The 27831-nt window shown below is 38.7% G+C and overlaps 4 protein-coding genes across 11 annotated transcripts in view; 2 read left to right on the top strand and 2 right to left on the bottom strand.

Annotated features, from left to right (window-relative positions):
- Positions 1 to 260: 260 nt before the first annotated feature.
- Positions 261 to 8696, top strand: CBP (sarcoplasmic calcium-binding protein). 2 transcript variants are annotated; one of them, XM_043418645.1, is made up of 6 exons: positions 261 to 554; positions 3731 to 3853; positions 6705 to 6872; positions 7626 to 7766; positions 7876 to 7956; positions 8300 to 8696. In XM_043418645.1, the coding sequence occupies exons 1-6, from the start codon at positions 519 to 521 to the stop codon at positions 8444 to 8446; spliced, it is 696 nt and encodes a 231-aa protein (XP_043274580.1). In that variant the 5' UTR covers positions 261 to 518; the 3' UTR covers positions 8447 to 8696. The 2 variants fall into 2 exon arrangements, with proteins under 2 accessions (XP_043274580.1, XP_043274579.1); XM_043418644.1 differs by lacking the exon at positions 261 to 554 and adding an exon at positions 1024 to 1279.
- Positions 8697 to 8840: 144 nt separating this feature from the next.
- On the bottom strand, positions 8841 to 10795 carry Ufd1-like (ubiquitin fusion-degradation 1-like). 2 transcript variants are annotated; one of them, XM_043418643.1, is made up of 5 exons: positions 10639 to 10795; positions 10411 to 10525; positions 10152 to 10306; positions 9076 to 9624; positions 8841 to 8994 (listed from the first exon to the last, which is right to left on the bottom strand). In XM_043418643.1, the coding sequence occupies exons 1-5, from the start codon at positions 10639 to 10641 to the stop codon at positions 8926 to 8928; spliced, it is 891 nt and encodes a 296-aa protein (XP_043274578.1). In that variant the 5' UTR covers positions 10642 to 10795; the 3' UTR covers positions 8841 to 8925. The 2 variants fall into 2 exon arrangements, with proteins under 2 accessions (XP_043274578.1, XP_043274577.1); XM_043418642.1 differs by lacking the exon at positions 10639 to 10795 and having other exon boundaries at positions 10411 to 10543.
- Positions 10796 to 11056: 261 nt separating this feature from the next.
- Positions 11057 to 13100, top strand: EndoG (Endonuclease G). The gene is made up of 5 exons (XM_043418697.1): positions 11057 to 11489; positions 11682 to 11875; positions 11981 to 12217; positions 12465 to 12645; positions 12885 to 13100. Exons 1-5 carry the CDS (start codon positions 11220 to 11222, stop codon positions 12984 to 12986), a joined length of 984 nt encoding a protein of 327 aa, XP_043274632.1. The 5' UTR covers positions 11057 to 11219; the 3' UTR covers positions 12987 to 13100.
- The window catches only part of crb (crumbs), a 50549-nt gene continuing 35804 nt past the window's right edge, over positions 13087 to 27831 (bottom strand). For 2 of the 6 annotated variants that reach the window (XM_043418690.1, XM_043418691.1), the window contains 17 exons: positions 26924 to 27104; positions 25535 to 25699; positions 24134 to 24461; positions 22952 to 23418; positions 22246 to 22427; positions 21845 to 21998; positions 21120 to 21599; positions 20047 to 20782; positions 19266 to 19668; positions 19018 to 19035; positions 18483 to 18938; positions 16744 to 18325; positions 16254 to 16623; positions 15736 to 16051; positions 15293 to 15613; positions 15124 to 15216; positions 13087 to 15034 (listed from right to left, as the gene is read on the bottom strand). In XM_043418690.1, coding sequence (XP_043274625.1) covers positions 14807 to 15034; positions 15124 to 15216; positions 15293 to 15613; positions 15736 to 16051; positions 16254 to 16623; positions 16744 to 18325; positions 18483 to 18938; positions 19018 to 19035; positions 19266 to 19668; positions 20047 to 20782; positions 21120 to 21599; positions 21845 to 21998; positions 22246 to 22427; positions 22952 to 23418; positions 24134 to 24461; positions 25535 to 25699; positions 26924 to 27104 — 6480 coding nt within the window. In that variant the 3' untranslated portion in view covers positions 13087 to 14806. The remainder of the gene's footprint in view (positions 15035 to 15123; positions 15217 to 15292; positions 15614 to 15735; positions 16052 to 16253; positions 16624 to 16743; positions 18326 to 18482; positions 18939 to 19017; positions 19036 to 19265; positions 19669 to 20046; positions 20783 to 21119; positions 21600 to 21844; positions 21999 to 22245; positions 22428 to 22951; positions 23419 to 24133; positions 24462 to 25534; positions 25700 to 26923; positions 27105 to 27831) is intronic. The other 4 variants (XM_043418692.1, XM_043418694.1, XM_043418695.1 and 1 more) reach the window with 4 other exon arrangements.

Below are 27831 nucleotides of genomic sequence, written 5' to 3'. Positions count from 1 at the left end.
GTTACGTGAAAAAAAAAAAAATAAAGTGAAAACAAACATGTACAAAGGCCGACTGGTTCCGCAAAAGGTTTACATGCATTCAATGCAATTTTTGCGTCGATGTTCCCATTTAGAAAAGTGCAAACGTAATACACGCCCTCGACTTGTTGTTTACAACGTGCGCGATGTTTACTCGTTACGGTTGGGTCGCCGTTCGCCGTGCGTGTGTAGCGGGGCCCATGCCTGGCCTGCCGGCAGTCACGTAGTACCGACGGACGAAACTCGGGGGTACGGGAGAAAACGCGATGTGCGTCGTACACACCCGACCTGAATCTCTAGCGCGAAATGTTTTGTTTCAAATATATCGGCGCCTCTATTGACGTCAATAATTTTCTTTCTACGATAAAACAAATCTCATATCGCGTATATTGTGAATGTTTTATCGCAATGCAATTATATTCATTTTCTTGGGTGAACAGTATGAGCCCTGAATTACACCTTTGACAAGAAATGAGCGTGCTTTGACAGGTTGGTGGGAGATGAAAAAAAACAAACGATGGACATTTTTTACAATGGTATGTTGATATCAATTTTTTTTCTATTGCGAATATTAATTTTGAAAAAAATTTATGGTAGCATAATTTTTACGATAAAAAAAAACGTGAAATAATAGCACAGTGTATGAAATGGTTAATTAGAACGCCGTGATAATCATTAAATAAACATGTTTAATTTTTGTTTAAAATGACGATTTCGATTCAAAGCACAAATTTTGGATTGTTGAATAAGAATAAATTTCTATTTTCAAATGTATTTGAATCATATTTTTATCTGCGTAAGGATTAAGTATTTTTACGCCAATGTCGTACCGTATCATGCGAAAAGAGACACCGGGAGCTCAAGATTCTTGTGTACAGAAAAAGAAGAAAACGAAGAGAGTGCGAAAATAAGAATACAACCGGGGGTGAAAGAGATGCTTCTGCGCAAGCGCAGCGCCATTCACCAGCGGTGGGGATTGGGATCGGCGTCCTTACAAAAAGGGCCTGACTCGCTTGTTTATGTTTAGTAACGAATGAATTTTCCATTGAGCGTGACAAATTGGATTTTTTTAAGTGCACCTAAGATATTTTCCATATACAAAATTTCGTGACAAAAACAAAACATGGCGACGTTATTTCTTCGCGCCGGACTACGTTCGGCAATGTCTAAAGGAGTTTTCGAAAAGAGACTTGTAGCTGCACTTGGCACAGCAACCAATTCAGCAACGGAGAAGTTTGTAAAACCGGCTCTAAACTATCGGGTAAGACCGGTTTTTGCTCCTGATCAAATTTTTTCGTAGTCATTTTTTAAAAATAAAATCATTCTTTGCGGAGCGTTTTATTTTTCTGTTCCTCCAAGGATCTCGTTGTGTTTACGCGAATGTTTACATACACATATTCCGGGTACCGAAGTTCTTTGCGTCCCCCCTTGTTACTACGCAGTGGAGAGCCCTGTGCCTGTGCGGCCCTCAGCGTTTTATCGTCGCAAAAGCTTGTTTAATTTTATCAGAAAAGTTCGATGTAAATTGGAATTTAAAAAATCCGATAAAAATGCATTCGAAGAAAATGTTCGGCACAGGAATTACAGAAAAATAACTCTCGTCAAGCTTTATCTCGTGGTTAATAAAATTGACTCACTCGAACAGTATACACGAGCGAAATATGTTCGGAGCATACTGCATACATTTGAGCCAGAAAATATGTTTTCGATACAAACATTAAAAAAAGCAAAAGTTGCGTGACACGTGTAGCATTCCCGATATTTACCCTGAAAAAAAAAATATTTTCTTTGACAAACTTCTGTATTTAAAAACTTGGTTAAATGAGAATTGGGAAGATTTGCAAACGATTCAGTAACATTTGAACCCTCCAAACCTCGCTCCAAACGGATATAATTCGAATACAAATGTATGCTCATTTGCATATAAGAACCGGACGAACATAAATGGCGAGGATTTCGACGACGGAGCCGAATTTTCGTGTGATTCATAATCAAAAAGGGTCAGTCGACCTTGTTTCTTTGTTTTCGTCAGCGTTGTGATACTTCGTGCATAAAAAGTGCTTCATTGTTTGTCTCAACTCAATCAGATCGAGTACTTTTTCCAGCTTTTTTTCCTGACTTGCCTCGTGTCCCATCGAAAAAGTTTGCCCAATAATAAAGCCTAAAATCTGCATGAAAATTTGTGAGGTTAAAAAAGAAATATAGACTTGAATCGAGTGCTGTGAATTTGACGGTCATAAAATTTACGATCGTGAGGTGATTCGCTCTTCGAATTATCAAACCCGGGAGTCTAAACCACGAAAGGCCCATCCCGAGCATGCACTCTCACTCGTGTTTGTAAACAAAAACACGTGCATGACCTCTCGCGTTTGTACGATAAAATCGTCATAAATAACGTGTTATTTTACGCTCTTTGTAAATAGATAAAATTACAATTGTGAGTGTCTACCCGTAGTCGATTCGTACGTTCACCGCGGCTGATTCATCTTCGGTGTTCGACACTTTTTTTCTCACAAAGACTGCTTCGACACATTAATGTTACGTAAATAAAACGGTCAAACAAAGAATACGAAAATTCTTCGCAATGACCTCAATACAAATGTTATCGAGTTGGCTATAAAAACATTTTTATCTTCGAAACATATTAACATGTATTAAATATGAATACACACAGACAATTTAATGACACGTGTGAAGCGAAAGAAAAACTTATCATCAGCGAATCGATTTTTATCTCGGAATAACCGTCCAATTGGTTGCGACACGAAAAGTCCGTTGGCAAGAAGATCGCGTTTTCAGGAGTTTCCTCGATTGACAGTATTCTTGACTTTCATCCAACGATTTCAACGACTTGTTCGATTTAAATGCGTGCATTACGATAAGATGGACGATTAAAGAATAACGCAAGACCCCCATCGCGTGGCCGAGCGTCGTGCACACAGGAGCCCCAATCGGACAGAGCCTCGGCGCTCGAGTGTAACTTTTATGAAACGAGCACGTCGGGTTAACGAACTTGTCTGAACCTTGCCTCGCTACTTTCCATCGTACTCTAAGCTTCGCTCTAATCGCACCGTGTAAACTGCTGCACTTGCTGTGCAAATTAACAAAAATGCAACGAAGATGTGTTACGTGTAGAGACGAAATTATGCGGGCGCGAAAAAACTTTCGTGTCAAATGGGGCTCGCTCGATGTACACGCGGCGGGTCTCCTGCGTCGACCCGTTTCGTTCCGTCGCTGGAAAAAAGTTTTGGTTACGTAATCTCGATGCGATTCTTCTTCCATTTACATTGGCACTTTCGTTTTTATTCGAATGGTTTATTATTGAAAAATAATTTTCCGATCTCCCGTTATTTCTTTATATTGACATTTTAAATACTTTTTCACGTTCTTCTTTGAACCGTACACCGATCGAAAAACAGTTTCATGTAATTTTGCAATGAACGGACGAAAACACTGACGGTGTAGAGTCCAAAATGTCGCTGAACAAGTTTTCGAGTTTTTTTCCACGCCGTGTCCTCGCGTGTGCTTCGAGAAGATTTTTCTCCCCTACCGCGGCTCCTCCGGTGGTTTCGGTCGCACGCGCGCCAATATCGAGATAAACAACAACCGTACGCGGCGATTAGTTCGACGAAGCGCAATCGTATTTTTGTTTGCTTTACTTTTTTCCATAGCGAGGCTCTTTCTCATTATTTTTTATTCATTTCGCTTTCAGTTTACACAAATGACGAGAGGAATGTCGAGCAAGAGAAACGTTCATCACACGATGGCCTCGGCATCTGTCGAAGAAGATAGCGACAGCGACAGCGATAGCGACTCTGACGGGGAACAGGCCAGAGTAAGTGTCCCGCCCGGATCTGAATATTTATATTCAAGTCGTTGCAAACTCTCCGCACGTTTCTTCGAACTCGTTTCGGATCTTAAATCGTAGCAGTTATAAAGGTTTATGGAAAATTACTAAAGCGCAAAAACTAAACATTTTTCTAGTTTTTAATTTTTATTTATTTCTTTTTTCAGTCAAATTTATGAGCTCTCTGAGAAAATTATATTGACCTTTACAACAAACGTTTTTTATAATTTTACTTGAAATTATTCTGTCTTCGAAATGAGAGAATTTCAAGTTGGACGGTCATCATTTTTACGTGCACAATTATTAACACGAAAATTGTTTTTTGTACCTGATTCAACGACGATCCTAAAATTTGACTTTTCGACTCATCATTTTTCGATCAGTTCGATCAAAAACGATCGATTTTTTACAAAACTTTCCGTTTGGTATTTTAACGTTCGTCGGTGTAAGAAATCTCAATCGGTATGTTGATTAGAGTCCGTCGAGCCAGCCATTGTTCTTCCACGAGAAGATTCGAGCTGGTTAGACGCGCAGGTATTGAAATTCTTGACGAGAGGCTTCGTCAATTCGAGCTCGAAGTGTGCTCGGTCGAGCATACGAAATGTGTGCCGTCGGCTTTGTCCCTGTTACAATAACAAAAATCGCAGACTCTTTGTTATGGAAAAAGTGAGAGAAGCTCGGATTGGCTGCTTCCGAAATGACACGATGCCATGAATTTATTTTATTAGCAGCACACGATGAAACGTTGATGGAAAAACTTTGGAAAGATCGTTAATCTTTCGGGTTCGAGTTTTGAATTGTTTCACAGAGCTTCAAGGTCGTCGATTCAAAGGCTCCATCGATTCCTCGTTTCGGAACGTGTCCAATCATTATTTTATTTTGCCAAAGCCAATTTTTCAGTCAATTCGTACAGATAAGTTCAGGGGCATTTACGCTCTCATAAAAAAAAACCTAATGAGCTGTCAAACAAACAGGATTTTCTGGAAGTTTGATGCTTTCGTTTCCTAAGATCGCGAATCTCGATCGTACAGTTTCGTATCGTTCGAAATTTATTGCGATATTCTTCTTGATGCCCCAAAAAGGAAACCTGTCTCGAGTCCGTTTTACTCGCTCGAGCCTTCAACGAATGGCCCTTCGAATTGGGCGCTCGCCTCGCCAAGTATCCGAATCCCAAAATAAGCATTCGATTACGTAATCCTCAGGCAATCTCGCATTTAAAGCTTCTTTTAATTTCTTTATAAATCCTCTCGTTTGCCTTCGGTACAGCTTTCAACTTCATCTCGCCTTTCCTTGCACGCGTTTCATGTTGAGCGCTCAACCCTCGGCTCAACCGACGTGTAACTCAGTGTAACACATGGCCAAGAGATGCTGAACAAAAAGAGAAAGGGATTTTTTTCCGTTGTTGCTAGACCTCCTTGTGGCATGCGCGTCGAACGTATTTGAATGGCCCTTGGAAAAGCTTCTAACAACGAGATTAGTTAACACTTTAATTAAAATGTTCCTCGCTCCCATGCACTTCATCGTTATGACGAAAGACTGACGAAGAAATGGTCATCCATTTTTTTTAAATATCGAAATAACTGGACGAGAAATTCTTTGAATCGCTTATTTTCAAAAAATTATCAGAATTGTCGAGTTATAAATTCAACTTTGTAGTATTGAAAAGAATATTAAAATTGTAAAAAATGATTGAAAATCATAGATTCTCCGTATACATTTGAAAAAAAATCTCTGATGAAACACTCGACCGAGCTGTTTCTCGTTCGAGGAACCAAAGTCCCCATTTTCCTGTTGACTTAATTCTGAAATTTTTTTTCCAAAGATATTCCACACTAAAAGTTGATGTTGGTCTTTAATCGATGGAACAAATGTAGGGATTAGAAGGAACGTAAGTTTATCAACGTTTACGATGCTTGCTTTGTTTCTACCGGAATGAGAATTTCTTCATCGTTTTATCTGGCAGCACGAGTCGAAAATTCGTATATGTGGGTATGTATATTTATGAGATAAGCGGTTCCGCGTTCGACGTCGAGACGAGCCTTCGATTCTGACCCTTCAGCTCACCAATTAAATCAGCCAACATTCATTTTATGCGATTCCAAATTCCCATCATGATCACACGAGTTTTTTTATTCACATGCTTTCCGTACAAATATTTCGTGGAAAAATATTTGTGTTGATTTCCTCAGGCCAAAATAAGGCGTGAAATTGGCGTGTCCAATGAAAAGCGAAAGGATTTAGTCGGAACTGGTTCGATGGCATTAGCGACCAAGTAATGAGAGGCTGCTGTCCTTCGTCCCGAGCAATAACGTCAGATTATGAGAAATATTATACGACAATGATGATAATACAATAATTTATCCTTGAGCAAGAAACTGTGATTGAAAAACAGTGTATTTTCGACAGGATCCACGATATTTCGGTACAAATTCCTGTTCGACATTTTTTCATTGTATTTCGTGAATGAAGAATCAAATAAATGTTGTTCATACGTCCACTGACGAGAGAGGCGTCTGTGCACTATATAAATATGTATTATCATCGGCAAAGGTTATCGCGGAACGTGAAGCGCGTTTATCAGCCTTCACCTAAATTGGATTTCAGTATTACCGTCTGCTTTCAAACGCATATGTTAATTCGTGTCGCCATAATAGAGTGCGGAAAAAAATAACAGTTTTAGCGAGTGTGCGACGCTCGTCTAGCGTCGTAAACACATGCTGGTTTAACGGCTGAAAAAGAAAACGTTTTACGAGCTACTCGAAATAGCACGAAAACGTTTTCCCATTTTTTTTCGCCCACCATTGTTTCCAACTCTCATTCCAATGTTCATCGTTTCCAGGGACAATCCGCTTTCTGGAGAAGAAAAATGCGCACGCTTCACAGTCATTTGGATGTTAACAAGGATGGAGTCATAAGTTATGACGATTTTATGCTGCTCGCTGAAAGATTCACCGAACTTGGTCATCTCTGCCCGGAATCTAAAGAAGAATTTGTCAAAGTTCTCAGCGTAAGCGGAAGAGAATTTTTGTTTGAGCCTCGTCAAAGTTCCCGGATGATGGAACCGAGACTCTCACCTTGTATAGAAAAAATAGAGTTGATTTTTACGTGAATAATTTATTTTTAAATCGGTATTCGTGTTTTTGAAAATGTGGTAAATATTTTCAATACTTTTGCTAAAAATGGTCTTAAAATTTTTTTTACCATTGTTATCAATAAAAAATGATACGGGGGTTCACATTTTAGGAAGGGTACAAAAACTAATCATTCGTTCTTTCAGTTCGAAACCCATACAACCCCTTCAACACGTAGAAGTGGTTTCTTACTTCGTATTTTGTTTTTACTATCGTCCCCTTCGTGATTTTTTTCACAGGTTTAAAAAGAAAATTTTTAATAAAATTTTTACCTCCCTCCTTCCAAGGATTAACTGCGGTATCATTTTTTATCAATGATAATGCTTAAAGAATAATTTGGCATGGTTTTAGCAGAAGTATTGTAACCGAAAATATATAATACCGTGGCGAATGTTTCATGAAATATGTTTTCCTGTAGATAGTTGAGGAATATAAATGCGCGTGGACGACACCGGAAAATACGGTTTTGTGGTATTCAATTTTTGAAACATTCGATGTTTGATAAACTTTAAATATTTTCTTTTCTTTTACTCCCAAAGCCTTTAACCGAGGCTCATTATTTCGGACATAAAAAGACATTCGTTGCGTTTCTAATAGTTTTTTTTTTTTTTTTTTTCCATTGTTGACAGGACATGTGGGTTGAGCAGTGGGGAGAAATCAGTCCCTACAATCTTGTAGGCGTTGAACAGTATCTCGAAGAAATGCATCATGTTTTAAATGATTGTTCTCTCAAAAAGAAATGCCACCATTTCTTACCATTCCTATTCAAGGTACACGATTGATTTATAATAAAAAGAAAGAAAAAAACAAAAAAAAACTTTTCAATTTTCTTTTTGTCAATGGGCATAAATAATGGAGATGAATCATTGATTTGCGCAGGCGGTGGATAAAGACCGCAGCGGAGAAATATCGGTTGAGGAATTCAAGCTTTTCTTCCAGTGCCTCGGTCTCTCCAATGACGTAAGTATGCAAGAAATCCTAAACGAAAAACGTTGTGGAATCAAACGTCCAAATCACCCCAATGCATAAAAATTGCCATAAGTTTAACAATTCAATCTTTCACTGATTATGATATTTTCGAAAAAATTAGTAGTTGACGATAATTTAAAAAATTCGAGTACCACTCGGCACAAGTTTTGGATTCAAACTCGGACTGTCATTCAAATCACTGATATTCGTGGTTCGATTAATGAATTGCAATTACAGTTTGAAAACACGAGCCGAAAGGGTCCGAATTGAAAAAAAAAAAAAAAATGTTCGATCGAACATGACTTACTTACTTTTCGCCATTTTTCATAAACAGCATGCAGTCATCACGTTCACATTTATCGACACGAACGAAGACGGTAAAATCAGTCAACACGAATTCATCAAACTGGGACGGGACTTTTTCCTGACGGAAGATGAAACCAAGCCGAGCAAGCACTTCTGGGGACCGCTCGTCGATTAGCGATTGATTCGTCTAATCAGTACCCACACATAATGCAACTATTGTGATAATTTCTTATTGCGTGATTTTTATCTTCTGTTTTACGCACTTCGACTTTTTACGGTATTCAAAATACCTGTAAATTCTAAGTCTGAACACTATTTTGATATGTAAGGTTTTTTATATCCGTACTTGTAAAACAAAAAAAAAACAAAAAATATCGTGTATAATAGATATATTCGTAATTTTTTGTAAATTGTGCAAGAATTAATTTTTTTTTCATTCATTCAACACTCTCCGGGAGAAAGAACTCTGAGATGGAGTATTTCTTTACAATTCTCGAACACCCTTTTCCCAGTTACACTGATAAAAAAAAATTCGCATAATAACTTAGCTAATAATGAACAACTCGTCGTTCCATTAAGTAATTTCATTTAATATCACGAATTCGTAGTTCATTTCATTCCCGTAATTTAATTGAAAAGTTTTAAATATAGAGCTTATTTTCGAGATTTTCGTAGGGAGAAACCTTCGCCTGTGAACGCCTTGAATTCATCGACGTCTTTCACCTGAAATGGGTTACAAAAAAATGTAATTATTGGTTATTTTTTCATTTTATCTGATATTAGCAAATGAATTTTTGAACGAACCTCTTTGTTGTTAACGGGTTTGACATTTCTTAAAAATCTAAGAGTTCCGATTTTGTAATCGTAATCAGGAATTCCTCGGACGTAAACTGGTTTTGCAATTTGATTTTCCGATTGAGCCGAATCTTTTCGTTTCTTGCCGTCCAAACGATTGCCTTGTCCTTTGAAAGCGACGAAACCTGTTGGGTCGGGCATCATATCGACCGGATCTATCGTATTTTCATCTCTCTTTGTTTCTCTCTCGGGCTCCTTGTAACCGACCGGCGCATCAAATTCGACATTCATATCGCATTCGATAATACTAACTGCTGGTCCTGGCCGTGTTTCGAGAACACACATTTCGTATATTCGTTGATTATATCTAATGGCAATAATATCTCCAGTTGTCAAACACGCGAAACTTCTTAAACCATTCTCCAGCACCGCTTTTGGATTCGTTATATCCAAAAAATCCTCAGACTGGGGTTGGAAGCGGGAAAATGTCGCAACCGGCAGTGATACGCTTTCAATGTTTAGAATTTCACCCTCGCCCAATAGGAGATTGTGCATCATCTGGAATTTATATTTTAGCGATGTTGAGTCTGCCAAAAATGTTTGTATGCGGATACATTGATATTTTATTTTGGTTTTGTATACCACGCTGTTCGATATTGAACAAAAAAAAAATAGTTTGAATTAAAACAGAAAACCAATTTTTTGTCAATCAATTCTTGTTACCAGGGCTTGTGTTTTGACACTAAAATGTAGTTTATATTTAAAAATTTTTTTCAGTTCCAACAGTTTTAAAAATTTACTGTTTCAACGACAACAAAATGAAGTGGCTTTTTCTTTAGCGATAAGACAAAAATGGCGAATTCTTGACATTCTTACAAAGTATCTTGACCTTGGAAAAATTTCTTTTTTGTCATTAATGAACATTTATTGGTTGCAAGAAAAAAAAATTCCTTTGGCATATCTTCCTTGCTCAAGGTATAGAAAAAAAATATGAAAACTCAGTATGAGTTTTTTCCTGTTTAAAAAAGTAAGGTAGGTTACTAAGCGATACGTTTCTTTGAAATAAATGAAAAATAATAATGTACCCAATATGGAAGGTAGACTTTCCCTTCATCTGCAACAAACTCTAAAACACCGCAATGAGTTATGCGATTGGTTTTTTTGTTGGTGAGCTTAAATAGCATAGGATAAACGATGTTCAGTCTCGTCAGTTGTTCCAAAGCGGAAGGAGGCATAATAACTGAAAAAGAGATAATTATGTTGAAAGTAATGACTTTCATACACTATAAAATCAAAACACAAAAACATGACACTTCCAGCGGTTGGACAAAGAATTGAACTTACTTTTTCCACCTCTTTCAACATCTTGTCTATCATTTCCGGGTAACATAGACACGGAAAAACATTTGTACTGTGTATTAAAGGGCCTTGGTATATCCGGGAACATATTAAATGAGAACTGAAATTGAAATGTCATTGCAATTGTAAACCTAACCTCATTTGACATTATCATAATATTTGTAATTTTTAAGAATAATCCATAACATTTTTTATTATCTATGGTTCTCTCACCATTTGTTTGTTGTTTGTTGTTTGTCTTGGCTATAATGATAAAATAGCAGGATTTTTATACGAACGTGAAAAATTTTCTATCGTCAATTTAGAAAGTGCTTGGATTTTATGAATCCAGAGATCCAGACATGCGCATTGTGTCCGAGGTATCTGAAATTCCTGTACATATAAATTTATACGCATACACCGTACCAACACCGTATACACATACTATATATAGATTTACTGTAATATTAGAAATTTGCTATATCGATCGAGCAGATGGAATGAGTCGCCGAAAGTTCATAATTTCGCCGCTGTTCGAAAGAATATATATATATATGATATCGTTTTGTAATTTGAGCCGTATAATTGGTATAGGTATAGAAAAAGAACAGTGAGGACGTGAGGAGAGATTGGGAGAGATCCTCCCCACTACGTTGCAGTTCGCATTCGCACGTGGTCACGACCGTCACGACGGTCACGACGTTATGTTGTGTAATAAAAAAATGGTGGACGTTCAGTGAATATCGAGAAAGTGCGGTGTAGATTTTATTAAATAATTTTAACGCTTCTGGTACGCAATAAAAAATAATAGTAAGATGAAGCATGCGGTAGGATTAGCAATGAAAATAACGGCATTCACAAGTGTTGGCCTCGGTGGGTGGTATGCTGGTAAAAAGTATGAACGTTCCCAACATTCGAAGATCGGAGAAAGCATAGAGGAGTGTTTAGCACCTAACCTAAGTTTTCCGAGATTGCCTGCTCTGCCAATATTTGGCACAGTTTCGGCTGCTTCACCAATAGTCCCTGCTGATAACCCGGTGGACATGGGCTCCAAATTGTCGACAACAACGTCTCGAGTGTCGGAGGTCAGTGATGACATTTAATTTTTATTGAATATCGATTTCAACGGTAGGGTGTAGGATCGGTGTAGAATGAATATCGTTTTGGAGACTGATTGTCAAATCTTATGTCGTATTGAGCAACCCAAGTTAATCACGTGTACACATGTTGGTCACACAGAAAGGTTCTGTATTTGTAAAAAAATTGGATTTCTCCAGATCATGCGATTTGGATTTCCTGGTTTCGATAATATAAAATCATTCGACGACTATGTTCTGTCTTACGACAGACGGAACAGAGTGGCACATTGGGTTTTCGAACATCTTACTAAAGAAAGACTACAGTATCAAGAAAACGTCGATAGATCAAACTGTGAATTCAAACCTGATGAAAGTATACATCCCTTCTTTCGGTGAGTTAGTAACCAGCTTATTTATTAGTGTATTCATTTTTATAGCCATGTTAATATGAAAAATTTTAAGAATTCTCAGAAAATAATTTTCACAGTCCCTGACAGATCTGATAATTCTGACTACAAAGGGAGTGGATACGATCGTGGTCATCTGGCTGCTGCAGGCAATCACAAGTTGTCCCAGAAGCATATTGAACAAACTTTTTTCCTGTCCAATATGGCACCTCAGGTCGGAGTCGGTTTCAACCGTCATTCATGGAACAGATTGGAAAACTATGTCAGAAAATTGACAAAGGTTTATAGGAACGTCTATGTTTGCACAGGCCCGCTTTATTTACCAAAGTAATTATTTTTTAAGTTTTTGTATGATCATAAAAGTCAGGGAATTTGAACCTCCTTATGATTCCATTCGTTTTGGGAATTGATTACGTTTCACAGATTTTAATGGGAATATTCTCATTTTTGACAAGTCATTGGTCATTCACTGGAACTTCTGTTGTTTCTGTATATATTTTTTTTAATTTTCAAAAGACTGTTTTGCGATAATTTTCTCCCCACCAGTCTTTTAATATTCATTCACTTTATTTAGGAAAGAATCCAATGGTAAAAAATATGTGACCTATGAAGTTATTGGAGCAAATCACGTGGCTGTACCCACTCACTTCTACAAAGTGGTGGTTGGTGAGACTGAGGACTCAAAATTAGAAATGGAGGCCTTTGTTATGCCAAATAAGAAAATCGATGACGATACCCCACTCACCAGTTTTCAGGTATGAAGCATATTATCCTTGAGAAATGTGAAATAATTTTATTCCCATTTAGAAGAATTCGTACCATTTTCTTTTTGAGTTTTTTGAAAACCCACAAATCTTAGAAAAAAAACTTTTGTTCAACATAAAATTGAAAATTAACAAAAGATGAAAGTAAATTTGTGTTGTACTCGAGTGATAGATGAAGTGATACCACTTCCAACCGCTGTGTATTAATAAATATTTTTTTTGTGTAACAGGTACCACCAGAAAGTATTGAGCGTGCTGCAGGACTGTTGTTTTTTGACAAAATATCTCGTGAAAAACTGTCGAAAATAAACGGCAAAAAACTCGGATGGTAAACGATGTGTGGGGTGACTTTTAGAAACAATTTTAAAACTTTTAGATACAATGAGTATCCTTGATACGGAAATAAAATTTTAAAAGATTCATAATAATATATTAATTTCACGTAAGTGTTGGGATGTTTATTTTTTCTGTACATTCATGCATTCGACGATCATCATCAGAAGCTAACAATCACACCTGCAAATTTGTCTTAGTTTAGAAATTTCAGAAGTATACAATGAAATCTCGAGTATCGATGCGCAGCGCAGTTTGTCATGCAAACTCTTTCTCCCAAATATCTGACAGCACGGCACTGCCACTTCTCTAATTCCATAGACAGACGATCGATCTACGATGATCTCGTTTTTGATAGTTTTTTTTTGCTCAAACCAACGAGATATCTGTACCTCAGTCTTGCACAATGTAATACATTTTTAAAATGAACGCGAGGTCATTCGGTCATGATATTATTTTTCGATCGATCACGTGCCTCGAACTATTTTTACAATTTTATCCTAATATAAGTTTTTTAATCTTTTCATTATTATAAATTACAATTTTCCGTACTTTCGTTAATTAATATTATCGGAATTCGTTTCATTCTTAGTTACTTTGGTCACAAAAGTACATATTTATTTATATACCAAAAATATTCTTAATTTTAACTGAATTCAATATAAAATCTTATATTTAAAACCATTGGAATTAATCTTCGTAAACTTACGTACTCTAAAATATGTACAAAATTAACAGAGCACCAACGAGAAACAAGAAATTTTCGGTACTCTCGTTCGTGCGATTATATGGAATTGAAATCCGCTCTGACAGAGAAATGTCCATTTTTTTCAAAGTGGACAACACTCTAAAGATAGCTCCAAAGATAAGTAAGCGTAAAACCGTTACAAAACTGGAGATTGATCATAAATCAATTATGAACAAAAGGAAAATAGTTTTAATTAGGGAAACGAAAAGCGCCCATTTCTCTTTTCAATGAATTGTTCATATAGCTTCTACGCAGCACATTAAAATTACAATTACCTCCATTCCACATCGAGTATCTTACAATATTCTCGTTATTGCCCTGGAGAATGTATCGATGTTGCAATTAAGCCTCGTATATATTCGTAATTACGAGTTTTCGTTTTTCTTATAAATCTTGGAATGTTGATTCAAGTAGATATAGTGTATAATTAAAGTTATAGTAAGTATGTGATACAACTAGGCACTTGTAAATGGACGGGCCTTTCCAGCTCATGGAGCCTTTTTCGTTTTCGTTTTAATATAAACATTTAAAATTCGAAGTAAGGACACTTGATTAAGTTGGTCTATAAGTACACTTGCAAAAGTTTCACTCGATCTACGTATATGAATTTGGAATGAGTCTAATGAATAGCATTTACTTTTTAAGTAATGAGTGACCGACTTTCAGTGGCGAATATTTGAAGCTTTCACCGTGATTTTTGGGATGATCGCGATGAACACGACCTTCGTCAAAATACGCTTAATTTCGAATGTAAAATAAGGAGTATCCTCATGTGTAAATGTACAGTGTGTGGGTACGTTGTTGTATGTCACAGCACGATATTGAATCGTGTCGAATTTGGATTCGGACTCGACAATACACGGTGCGGACTAGAATATTTTTTGTTTTCGTAAATCTTTTTCTTTTCCGGCACTCTGGACATCAATTAAAATTATCGATCATCCATAAATAAATGGGAGGTCTCTAGTTTTGGGTCAAGATGTAACAAAGTCGAAAGACTTGCACGGCGGACTAGGATAAATGATTCTCAGCAGCAAAACAAACGTTTCGTGCAAAACCCCTGCTCTATCTTCATATTAATCTTTCCTCTGGCGGCGGCTTCATAACGTTGTCCATTTCGACTCTCGGATTGCTGAATTCCTGAGCGCTCGGGCTGTACGTACCGCGCGTCGCTCTCTTCTTTCTTGCCATCATGAACAGAGCCGTCAACGAACCAGCCACGATTAATGATAATATTGCAAGAATTGGTCCCACTATTACCGCGATGTCGCGTGCTTGACTTCCCAAAAAGTGTTCGGTCTGTATGAAAATACGATGAAATTGATGATCAATAAAAATAAATATTTTTTTCAATAAAAATTCATTCATTTCTCATTCATGAAACTCACTTCTGTACAATTCGTGCCTCTATATTCCGGAGTACAGTGACAAACGTAACCGGATTCAACGCATTCGCAGCTGCCACCATTTTGACAAAAGTCCTAAGTAACGTTTTAAAAAAATTAATCTCGGCTAAATGCAAACTTGGAAAAAAGTAATTATCAGGAAATATTCTACCTCTTGATGGCAAGGATTTGCCCTTTCGCAGCTGTGACCGCAGTAGCCATGATCGCAAACACAGCTGTATGTACCAGGCACATTGTGGCAAACGCCTCGTCCACAGTTTGTAGTTTCCAGCAAACACTCGTCCACATCGATCGAACAATCGAGCCCTGTGTGACCGGTACCGGAACAATTGCACGTAAAACTGTTGATGCCATCAATACATTTTCCATCGTTCTTACACGGAACATCACCGTCAGCATTCGGAGCACAATCGTCTATGTTCGTCTCACAATAATCATCGGTGAAACCAGGAGGACAAGTGCATCGAGGTGCCTGAAGAATAGCAGTTGATTGAGTATAAAAAAAAATTGTTTCGAATTCTTGAATATTTAAAATTACTTCGAAATTTGGTAAAATTGCAAATAGATAAAAAGAAAAAATAATAAACTAGGAACCTCGTATAAGAAGTCGCATCTTCCACCGTTTTCGCATCTTTTAGCTATGCAGAAAGGAGTATCGCACAGTGCTCCCTCGTATCCGGGCATACACGTACACGTAAAATTATTTCCAGTCCTTTCGTTAACGACGTCAGTACAGGTTGAGCCGTTTCTGCACGGATTATTTTCGCACCTGATCAGTCTAAAGTTTTCACACAGATCTCCGGTGAATTGGTCAGGACATTGACATCGGAAAGAGCCTGGCAAATTAACGCAAACTCCGTCATGTTGGCAGGGAGTCGCACCCACGCACTCGTTTATGTCTTTATCGCATCTAGAATAAATAAAAGTACGAATTTAACCGTAGTTCGAATAATTGATCCTCTTCATTTGAAATACACAATTATAATTAACAATGAATAATGATTTACTAATTAGTATTAATTCATGGTCACATGCGTTGAGAGGTGAAAAAATAGAACTTCGGGTGTAAGATAATGAAAATAAATTGAATGAAGAATTTCGAATGCACTTACAACAAGCCGGTCCAGCCTTTGTTACAGACGCACGTATAGTTAGCAATACCATCGATGCAGGTAGCACCATTTTTGCATTTATTGAAAGCACATTCGTCGATGTCGACCGAACAATCGTCTTTGTCATAACCAGCTGGACAATCGCAGACGTAACTGGTGAGTGCGTCGTGACAATGACCTGAATTTTTGCAATCATCTTCGAAGCACAAACGGCAGCCTATGCTTTCAGAATCCGTTTCGTTGTTTCGTTGCAATGAAAGATATTCCACCGGTGTGAAATTTGCGTTCCTATAAACTTCGTCGTAAGTGAAGTAATGGAGAAGCATTGTGCCAATGCGAACCTCGCCGAGACAACCTTTGAACGGTTCACCTGTAGAATACAACGAGTGATTAAGCAACAATTTTTACGAAAGAAAGAAATCAGTTTTTCAATAAATTTGCGTTTTTCTGACAGTTTTTTTTTGAATGACTGAATTCGTTGATTATTTACCGGACATCATTTCATGATAAGGCATGGCAGTGGTCAATTTATGATCTTCGAGATTAACCGAATTTTCATCGATGCCTTCACGATTATCGATTCTCTGTCGTTCAGTTTCGACGGTAACGTAGCTATTTTTTTCCCACGCGTCATCTGCCAGTCCTCCCAAAGTAACAGTCCCATTTTCGAGAAGTTCGTACCACATGGAGAAATTAAATTTATTGCTCATATCAGGAATAGCTTCCTCGCTAGGATTTTTGTATCCGCAGCTCAACGAGCTCTCGGTCAGTTTCAAAACGATAGTTGTCCAATTGCCATCGGGTATGTCTTTGCCGAAGTTTATTGTATCGCGATTATGAGCGTCCAGTTTCCAAGCGACGGTCACTACGTCTTTGTAAACAGAGATGGTGAAATGCTGGTCACCCTCGAATTTTGACATGTGCATCAGAGTTCCACCGGTGTTCGAACGATAGGTTATGCTGATCGTGTCTATGGTAGAATCGGTGAAATTTTTAGCTTCCAATTGATCATAAACGTAGGTGAAATAATTATTGAGACCGTCGAAAGTCGCGTTTGCCATGCATTCGTAGCCGTCGTCGAGATTCTGACACGTGGAGCCACTCGGACAATCTTGCAACTGGCAGAACTCCATCTCTTGACAAGTTTTTCCTGTGTATCCCCGCGGGCACTGGCACCGAAAATCGTTCCAAGTGTTGTGACAGGTACCATTGTGAAAACAAGGATTGCTCCCGCAAACATTATCCGAATGAACACCTTCCTTAACGGTACTAGGATTCAATGTAACAGTGCCGAATTTAGTGAATTCCGGAATTTCTTTCGCATTGAGGGGATAGAACTCAACGACCATTGTTTCAACTCCATTGGATATCTGCACGTCTTGAATAATACCTTTGAAATTAATCTGTGGCAATTGATGTTCCATTTGACGATTTTCAACTTGACGGATGTATCTCGATGCCTGTGGTAAACCACCCAGATACAAAACCGTCACATTCAACGGGCCTGAAGCGCTTATCGTTTTCCTGAAGTATTCCGTGCCGTTTATTTTTACTTGTACCAGTGTCGTGTTTCGTATTACTTGAATTAAATGATAATTGCCGTCGTTCAATTTCACAGCGCCTACGGTATAAGCCTCGGTTCCATTGAATTGTATTCTCAAACGTAAATCACCACCTTCGAGTTGTGCCGCAATGTACGTTTTTTCCTGAGATTTTGATTCCAGCTGAGGATTTGGCTCGGAGCCGAGATAAAATATGTCACCGCGCGGTTCTCTCGTACGTATAAACATCGATATGTCGACGATTGAACGCACTGCTTTTCTCGCCATGTCCGACACTTTTACAGTCACATAACCGTTTGTTATATTCTCGTAGCCGAATGTCGCCGCCGTCATGTTGAATTGGCACGTTCGACCAAGATAGGGACGCTCGCATTTGCATGAAAAATCACGCCAACGATCCGTACAGTGTCCACCGTTTCTACAAGGATTTGGGGAACATTGGGCGTCGCGCGGACAACCTGGTTCTACGTGCTCCATTAACACATTCTTCGAATCCATTCCCGAATAAATCTGTTGACATACATTTCGAACATTAGAAAATAAATCATGTCACAAGATATCTGGGTTTTTTTTTTATCACAGAACGATTCCGTTCGCACGGTTGGGATGTGGCGGAATTCTTTTTCACTTTATTATTTTCGAATGAATTTTTTTGCTCTTATCGTACCCATTCTCCGTTGATAACGACATCCTCGACACATCCAACAAAAAATGGTGGACCATGAGTCAATTTGCTGAGATAACTGATGGTCCCACCGACGTAAGTAGTTGGGAAAGAAGTGGGAGTTACGTTGGCGCCCTCGTTGAGATTGATCGGATAAATGGTTTGTTCCTCGTTTGCCGATAAAACGAGATGCGTCGCGTTTATGGCGACGAATACCCTCTGCCAGGTAGAATCGTTCAAGCCGCTGCCGATGAACACGCCCTCCCATTTGTTGAGAATACTCGAATGGAGATTGAGCTTGCCGTTGACGAGTTCGAGGATGTAAAACGTGGTACCCTTGCCCATTGCGAGAAGACCTTTTGGAAGGGTCGTTCTAAAGCGGAATTGAATATCGTAACCTTCGTCTCTCGTTGTGTTGACCATTACGAAAGAGCTGCCACTCAGAGACATCGTGGTTACCTTAAAGAGTGAAAAGAAAAATGAAATTCACTGGAATGCTCAAATTGATGAATTGATTCATTTATCAGGTGTCACCCACCTCTTCTCCTGTCAGATTCTTATAACGTAAACATGGAAATAATCAAAAGTTTAAAAAGACATTAAATTTCCTCTTTAATTATCAATGTCCCGGTTCTCGACGAACGAAACTATTTTACCATTACCTTTTAAATAATTGATTATTGAAATAATACGAAGGTAAAAAATTTGTTTTTTTGCAATATTGATCAATAAATCGGGCTTCGAGTCTAGCAGCAATTGCAGCAATAAATTAATGAATGAACTCACGTTGCGACAAGTTTCTCCGTGGAAGCCAGTAGGACACGTGCAGTTAAACATGTGTTGGGTTTCGTTGACAAGATACGGCCAACAAGTGCCACCGTTTTGGCAGGCATTGCTTTGGCAGCCGATTAGTTCGACCGAACAATTTTTTCCACCGTATTGAGGCTCGCAGGAACAAAAGTAATCAGCTCTACCGTCTGTGCATGTACCATGTTGGCAGGGCGTGTATCGCTTGCATTCGTCGATATCGTGCTCGCAATGATCGCCCTCGAAACCCTCGTCGCATTCACACGTGTAACCGCCTATTCTGTCGACGCAGGAACCCGCCATGCAAGGACTGCTCTCGCACTCGTTTATGTTTATTTCACAATTTTTTCCTGTCAGGCCTTGTACACACAGGCATTCGTATCTGGAAATTTAAGCATAAATATTTTTTTTTTCATTCGACACTGAATTGTCACATTTGTTAAAACGATTGTTTTTGAAGGAATCTCTTATTTAACTTTTGATTCTATCCTGCTAGATATTTATTTTCGTTGCTTAACTTGATTACATACTAAATTCACATCAAAAGCTGGCAAATACACGTGAACCTCTTCAATTTTCATTTTTCTATTTCTATTGAAAGATTCGGCATGAATCATGCGACGACTTGGAGCTTTATTCTGAATTCAAAAAAACTGATTCGACTTTGAATCCATAAAAAAAATGCTCAAATTGATAAGAGTCGGAAAAGAGCGAGCGAAAATAATCCATAACTTCGGAAGTATCGTCCGAGTCTGCTTACCCGCTTGCATTAGCGTAACTGAAATTCTGCGTGAAGATGGCTGGCAGCGTGCGAGCTTCGCTCTTGTACAATTCCTGATTGGATCTTTCGAGGCACGTGCCATTGTATTGACAGGGTGAACTGTCGCATTCGTCGATATCGATCTCACAATTTTGTCCTGTGTAACCGGGATAACATTGGCACTTGTAAGTTTTGACTTCGTCGATACAGACAGCTTCGTTGACGCAAGGATTCGACAGACAATCGTCGATATTGTTCTCACAGTGAAAGCCTTGAAATCCGGTGTCGGTGCAGTCGCAAGTGTAATTGTGTATCCCGTCGATGCACAGACCGTGGTTCATACAAGGTTGGGGGTTGCAGTCGTCGATGTTTGTTTCACAGTTCTGTCCGGTAAAACCTTCAGCACACACGCAAGCGTAAGCCGCTATTTGGTCGATGCAGGCCGCGTTATTTAGGCACGGATTACTAGCGCACTCGTCGATATCGACGTTACAGGTTTTGTTAGTGTAACCCTCGAGACAAATACACTCGAACGCGTTAACTTTATCGACGCAGGTTGCGTTATTCTCACAAGGCCCACAAAGACACTCGTTTATGTCGATGTCACAGTGATCTCCGGAGTAACCAGGACGACAAAAACAGTTGTAACTTCCCACGGTGTTTATGCAAATTCCATAGTTGCACGATGCGTTACCCAGAACCGCGCACTCGTCAATGTCAGTGTCGCAAAGTTGACCTGCAAAAATACATTTCTTGTTTAACCTGACTTCTCGTTATTAGAGGAACGCTGGAGTTATTCAAAATAATTGAAAATACGATTTAGCAGATTGTTTCAATATTGAACGTTGGCAATTATCGAATCTTCGTTTAGCCCACGATTGGAAAATTGGCGTTTTGACATAAAAATGAGCTCGTTGGGGTTTTCTTCTGACTATTTATAAATTATTCTTCGTGTGTATTTTGTGGGAAGTTTCGACTCATGAATTCGAAGAGGTTCTCAGATTAATTTCCGTTGACGAGGACTTCAATTTCGGTCAAGTACTGAAATGGAAATCCTGGATGGTAAAATTTACCTTCGAACCCTTCGTAGCAGTTGCACTTGAAACCGTGATCACCAAGACTACGGCAAGTTCCATTGACGCAAGGATTCGTGAGACAAGGATCATGAGAGAGCGATCGAACGGCAGTGCAGTTGGGTTCCTTGTAGCCGTCTTTGCATTTGCATTCCCAACCGGCGACGCCATCGACGCAAACTTTGTCGTTGGGACAAATGACGTCTTTGCAATCGTCGACATCGATGTCGCAGGTTTTTCCTTCGTAGCCCGGTGGACATTGACAGATGAATTCGCGTCTAGAGCGGGATGTAAGTGGCGTACAAGTGCCATTGTTTTGACAAGGACTTTTGGCGCAAGCGTCGTACTCGAGCTCGCAATTGTTGCCCATGAAATCCTGAGTGCAGTTGCACGTGTAGCCATTCGCACCGTCGATGCAGGTTCCACCGTTTTGACAGGGCTCCGAAAGACACTCGTCGACGTTAATTTGACAATTTTTTCCTGCTCGAACAAATGCTCATGAAATAAACTTTCTGTGGATAGAAATCCGTGGAGAAAATTGTATGGCACATTATTAATGTTTTTTTAGTGAATTTTTTCAATGGAAAAGTTGTTAAAATGATCGTGATCACAATATTGAGCCTGGCGAATGAGAAATGTCAATGAAAGACAACATCCAAAGCGCAAACACAAGCAAAACCGCAACTTTTCATCTTATTTCTTTTCTCGATGAAGGTTTTAATTACCCGTGTAGCCAGGAAGGCATTGGCAGTAGTAACTGTTGATATGATCGATGCATATTCCTCCGTTGCGGCAGGGATCGCTCGTGCACTCGTCGATGTCGATCGAGCACTCCGGTCCTGTCCATCCGGGCTCGCAGTTGCAGTAATAACCACGCGGCTAAATTTGGAAGCGCAGGATGGAAGCCACAATGAAAAAAATAGCGTCGAAACATTTGCAAAAATCAGTCAGTAGGGTTCATTTTATTTGACAAAAACTGAATTTTTCGCATTGTCAAAAATAAAAATAAAATGTCAAAAGTTGGTGATAAACTTTCCCACGTTTTCTTTTGAACCCTTTGAAAAAAAAATTGTAACCAGTGGAAAAGCGAGCAGAGATGACAAAAGCACAGGAAACACCGACTCACATAATCGTGACAAGCTGTTGCTTGCTTGCAAGGAAGATCACGACACGTTACGGGATCTTTGCACTGCGGTCCGGTCCAGAATCTCGGACATTGGCACATTATTCCATAAATCGTTTCGACGCATGAACCACCGTTGTAACAAGCGGAACACCAATCGGAGGCGGGAACGTGACAATTTTGTCCTGCATTTTCGTCAAACGAAGGAAGGCAAAACAAACACGCACGAAACACTTAACATGGATTGTGAGATGATAATGATGCTTCAACATTCCCATTAACGAAAACAACATGCACAGTACTTTGCATAATAATTCACATTTATCGATGGGACGGTTAGTCGAATTTGCAGCTGAACGTGATGATAAAATGGACGAGAAATATTCGAATCCAACGAAATCATTGGAAACCCTGCGAGGCATTGATGGAAGACCATTATCATGGGGTAATCAACGTTCTACGAAATGATGAAAAATTCAAAACTCTCTGATCCAATTTCACGCCAATCAGTAACGATCTCTTGTGAATAATTCTATTTTTTTTTCTACAGACGGTTCAAAACTAATATCTTTGAGTAGCAAAATTCTCCTTGAAGCTATTTTGTTCTCCATCAGAGCAGCCAATGATTTCGTCGAACAGAATTTTTTTGGCTCGAATTGTCGCGATGATTGATGTTTTTTTTAAATGAAAATTGGAGAACGTGGAGTACCTTTCCAGCCAGGCGGGCACGTGCAATTGTATCCGTTGGTGTCGCTGGTGCACGTGCCACCGTTCGAGCAAGGATTCCCGGCGCAGAAATTGATGGTGCAATTCGGTGGGTTTCCCATAAATCCAGGTTTACAGACGCATTGCAAGCCCGAAGAAACTTCGAGACAAATACTGTTCGATGGACAAGCAGCATTTTCGCACTGGCCTCGAATACTGTTTTCACAATTTTTTCCCGTGTATCCGTGTGGACATTTGCAATGGTAGGAGCCAACCTCATCCACGCAAATTCCACCCTTTAAACACGGTGCTGAGAGACACTCGTTCAGGTTGAACTCACAATTTTGACCCTCGAATCCTTCTGGACAGGTGCAAACGTAGCCTCCATAATTATCGAAGCAAGTTCCATTGTTCAAGCAAGGATTGTCCACGCACTCGTCGATATTTATTTCGCAATGCGTCCCCTCGTATCTAAAGAAAACAACAAAATTACAAGAGTCAAATCCAAGGAATTTCTCAGTCCGGGGTTTCAAACTTTCTTTTCAATTCAGGATAACGATTCTTTTGAGATTTTATTTCTTCATTTTTACGTTACTTAATTACAGATTTCTTGTCATTTATCGAATTTGCAGCACTTTTTTTTTCCAGAGCCATTATAAAAAGACGTTACAGTGATAAAATAGAATGAACAAGTATTAAAATGGCTATTTTTCTCGGTATATGAAAAAAAAAAACAGTTCCCATGGTTGCGCTGTATCAACATTCAATTGCATTTTTTGTGTATGGAAACATAGATTTGAAAGTCGTTATCAGGACCCATATAACGAAAGCACGATATTCACGAACCAAGAAAACAAACTTTTGAAGAAAAAATTGTAATTTCCTCTTCCAAAAGCGAGTAATAATTGATTTGATTAAAGTCTGGGAAGTAATGAATGTTTTAGTTTTTCAACAGCCTCATTTTACATATTTTTTTTGCAAGAATGAATCAGCGTTGACGAATGCTCAAAAATCGTGTTTGCCAGTGCCATTCCATGTAGGAAAACATAAACTTTTTCTTTGTGCATCATTTTTCAACAATGATGTGAATCGAAGCAGATATTTTTGATTCAACGATACAAATTCAATGGCGCGTGGCAATAAAATATTTTGCATTTTATAGAAAAATAGTGAATGGTCTTTATACCCTGTTCTCTCGCATCTACAAGTGTAATTGTTTATTCCATCGGAGCAAATTCCTCCATTTTGACAAGGATTCGATCCGCACTCGTTGATATTAATTTCACATTGTTTTCCACTCCATCCTGGCGCACAATGACAGCGATAATCACTGTCGGTTAGGGCGACGCACGAACCCTTGTTTTTGCAGGGATTATTCTCGCAAAGGCGAACACCGAGTTGAGATTCGCAAAGGGCGCCTGTATAACCGTGCGGGCACGTACAAGTGAAATCTCCTTTTGAATCTTCCACGCAAGTCCCGCTATTTTTGCAAGGGTTGCTCGAGCACGGTGGACCTGAATAAACATTTTTTAAAATTATTAGTCAAATCTGTTTGTTCTCCTCATTTCTTCCGGATATAGTACCAAGTTAATCAAGTTTTACATGAAGCTTTGCATGTTTAGATATTGCTCAGCTACAAACGATCAACTCCAAGGCAAACACCAGCACCAAAAAAAACGTAAAAATGTTGTTAATGTGTGGTTGGGAAAGATCGTAACTGGGGCACAGATTTTTAGTCTGATTAATAAAAAAATTCAAATATTCCACTGCCAGGGAATTTTCGTTCACGAATAATGAGTTTTTGATGAAACAACAATCAAGAGAATCATGGAAATGTGTGTTCAAGTCAAACTCCATGCAATGAAAATTCTTCGACGTTTTCCTGATTACGGACCAAGCTTTTGGTGATCAATTTGGAGGGTCGTTAACCAAAGTTCAAAACAAATGATGACAATGATGCGTTGCTTGGTATGAAAAAAAGTGAACGATTTTACAGTAAAGTCAAACTCCAAAGTTTTTCAGCCGATTACAAGAAAATAATAAAACATTATTCGTATCGTGAGTTGATGAAATTGGAATTACGATATTTGAGTAAATTGACTGTGGAAGAACCAACACCGAAGTTGGCTGTCCCCGACTCGAGATTCAGTACGTTTTCGACTCTGTGGAAACGACGAGCCAAGCAAAACAGCATTTTTTCACAAATTACAAAGCAGACAGGAAAGAAGAAAAAAGCGGCGATTTTGAGGATAAACGCATGCAGACGAGAAAAGCCTGAAATTCGAGCTAAAGGAGAGTGAAAATGAAAGAATAAACTGGGATTATATTTCTTAGCAACTTCTGAACAACGAATCTACAGACTTTTAAAACACCACTGCCAGTAAACGTGCTCGTACAGAGAGCGTAACTAATTTGATAATCGAAAGTAGGATAAATCGTGCGTAGAAAGTGTTGTAACGTCGTTCAACATTGTAAAATATTTTCAAAAGTGTTCCCCCTCGCCAGAATATTTACAAACGTCAATACTTGAAGAAAATACATTATTCCCACTATTAATATCGTCTGCTCGTCGTATTAAAAATTCTACCATTGTCGAGCTGGCAGTTGTTCCCGGAATATCGAGCGTAACAGTGGCACTCGTAACGATCCTGTCGGGAAACGCATTTACCGTGCATCATGCATGGCTCGTGATGACAGTAATCCGTTGTCGTGTCGGATGACCCGCTACGTCCGCCGACGCTGTTCGGATCACCTGAAAGAGTCAGACAGAAGCATGCAAAACTACTCGAGGGACGACTGGCTTCGTCATATGGCAGAAGAAAAAGTAGCTTTAAGGCATCCGACGCGACGCTGCGGGAGAGATTTAGCCTGAGGTCAAACGTTACTTTCGCTTAGCGCAATATTTCGGTTTGTCCGAATAAAATACGTTACTTTATTCCTAATTCTACGAACACACTCTAATTCACCGTCAAAATAAAAAATGCAAATAAAAAAATCAAAGGTGTGTAAAAAAAAACAAAAAAAAAAAATACGAAAAATGGTGCTTTCTACGTAACTCTCATTTGTTAATTAATAAATATCGATCAATCGTGTTGCATAATCTCAAAACAAATGGAATTTTCAGCATCGAAAATGGGGCGAGGTTTGAAAACGATTATAAAGAAACCACCGAAATTGCGCTCGGTTTTTCGAAAAATTTGTTAAAAAGAGGGTAAAAAATATTTGGGGAATTTAATGAGACTCTCGCGATACGATGGATTGTTGAGTGACTTAATGAGGCGAACTTCAAGCTGTTTCTGTTCGAACTATGGACAGTCCACGTGCTTTGGCAGACGAGCATATACGTTAATGACAATAAGCGACGAGATTAGAGAACGATGAGAAATCAATTATTTCAGTTTCCCAATTTTCTGATTGGGCTGACAATTCTAAAGAATACTGGAGCAATCGAAATAACCTTTCCGCTAGTCTCTCAGCTTGGAAAATATCGATGTAAAGTTGAAAATCCCTATTCGTCGACATAAAAGCGTGTTCATTTTTTTCACGGAGAGCTAAAATAATGGATGTAAGCGTGTCTGAAGAATCGAATTTTTCAAATATGTGACGAATTCACGTAAAGTCTATTTTCTGTCACAGTTGGACAATGGCTTTCGTCGTTAAGAGGTGAGCTTGGATGACTCATCGCGATAATCGAAGAATGCAAAAAACTTCTGGTACGAGTAATTTTTATTTTCTGGCCTTGTCTATTTGAGGCTGAAGTAAAACTGGTGACGCGTTCGCTGATGAAACTTTATTATTTTTTTCTTCTTGACTCGACGACTTTGCCGGTGAGATTTGTTTCGAGTAGCGAATAAAAACGAAGCGACTATTTTGACCCGAGTCATTCGATTCTTCTAACCTATTTTATTTTCACTGTTTCATTCCTCGAAAGAGTTCGAATCTATTCGAAATCGTTTTCGTCGAATCGTTTACTCACATCCTCTGGTGTTCAATGGACAAGCTCCGAACACAGCACCCGAGTTCACTGTGTCGTTGAACAATATTCCTGGACCTTGAAGTATACAACCCTTGAAACCCTCGCCGACGATCAACGAACTGTTGCTGTCTCGATCGGGAAGCATCAGAATCGCTGAGTTGTAGGTTGCATTGGCGACCACCTGATCCGTTCGAAAGAATCGATTTATTCAAACTCCATAGTTTGCTTACCTTCGTACACATTTTCACTCGCCAAAATGAGATTTTTCAAATGAATATTTGTCAAAAAAATATTCAAAAAAATGTGGTAAAAAAATGGTGAGCTCGACGAAAATTCGGTTGCTTCGAACACTCGTTGGCTCGAATTGTTTTCATTTTACCTCAAAAATATGGTTGAGCAAAAGTAGGATCAAAAAGTAGTTTTAGTGACGCTGGAGTTTGGAACGTCGGAGTCCGACAAAATGATGTAAGAAAACTCTCGAATTATTCCAATTCGTAAAATAATAAATTGGCGAATTACAAATATAATGTTTTTTCCATTCATTTCCTTGGACTCCAACGTTACAGACTTCAGTGTCGCGCAAGTTTTATTTCGTTCGCCTCGATTTGTTGAGCCAACAAGAAATTTTGCGATATCAACGAATTTTCAAACAAATTTCGTTTCTCTAAACCGAAGTATTTAGCTTGACTCGGGCAGCAAAATATTCCTGATAAAAAAAAATGATTGGTAAATGCTGAAACGAGTTAAAAAATGGTCGACGGTGCAGCTAAGCATGCTAATTGCTTAGCTGCATCAACGAGAGAAGTGCGTCGAACCAAATTCTTTCGCAACAAGATGGACTCGGTTCGACAAACAATTTTTTTTTTTTTTTTTTTTTTTTTTAATCCACGAAAAAATGTTTGTAAAAA

This window comes from Venturia canescens, chromosome 5, assembly GCF_019457755.1.
Source record: "Venturia canescens isolate UGA chromosome 5, ASM1945775v1, whole genome shotgun sequence".
Classification (NCBI taxonomy): domain Eukaryota; kingdom Metazoa; phylum Arthropoda; class Insecta; order Hymenoptera; family Ichneumonidae; genus Venturia; species Venturia canescens.
This window is presented reverse-complemented; position numbering and strand designations above follow the sequence as displayed.

Bases quoted from the DNA above. Each gene is read 5' to 3' on its own strand.
- EndoG (XM_043418697.1), top strand. From the start codon at position 11,220: ATGAAGCATGCGGTAGGATTAGCAATGAAAATAACGGCATTCACAAGT. The intron at 11,490-11,681 runs GTCAGTGATGAC...GGATTTCTCCAG, and splicing joins CAACGTCTCGAGTGTCGGAG to ATCATGCGATTTGGATTTCC. The intron at 12,218-12,464 runs GTAATTATTTTT...CACTTTATTTAG, and splicing joins GGCCCGCTTTATTTACCAAA to GAAAGAATCCAATGGTAAAA.
- CBP (XM_043418644.1), top strand. From the start codon at position 1,142: ATGGCGACGTTATTTCTTCGCGCCGGACTACGTTCGGCAATGTCTAAA. The intron at 3,854-6,704 runs GTAAGTGTCCCG...CATCGTTTCCAG, and splicing joins CTGACGGGGAACAGGCCAGA to GGACAATCCGCTTTCTGGAG. The intron at 7,957-8,299 runs GTAAGTATGCAA...TTTCATAAACAG, and splicing joins GCCTCGGTCTCTCCAATGAC to CATGCAGTCATCACGTTCAC.
- Ufd1-like (XM_043418642.1), bottom strand. From the start codon at position 10,543: ATGACATTTCAATTTCAGTTCTCATTTAATATGTTCCCGGATATACCA. The intron at 9,625-10,151 runs GTACATTATTAT...TATAAATTCCAG, and splicing joins AAGTCTACCTTCCATATTGG to ATGATGCACAATCTCCTATT. The intron at 8,995-9,075 runs GTTCGTTCAAAA...AACCCATTTCAG, and splicing joins AACCCGTTAACAACAAAGAG to GTGAAAGACGTCGATGAATT.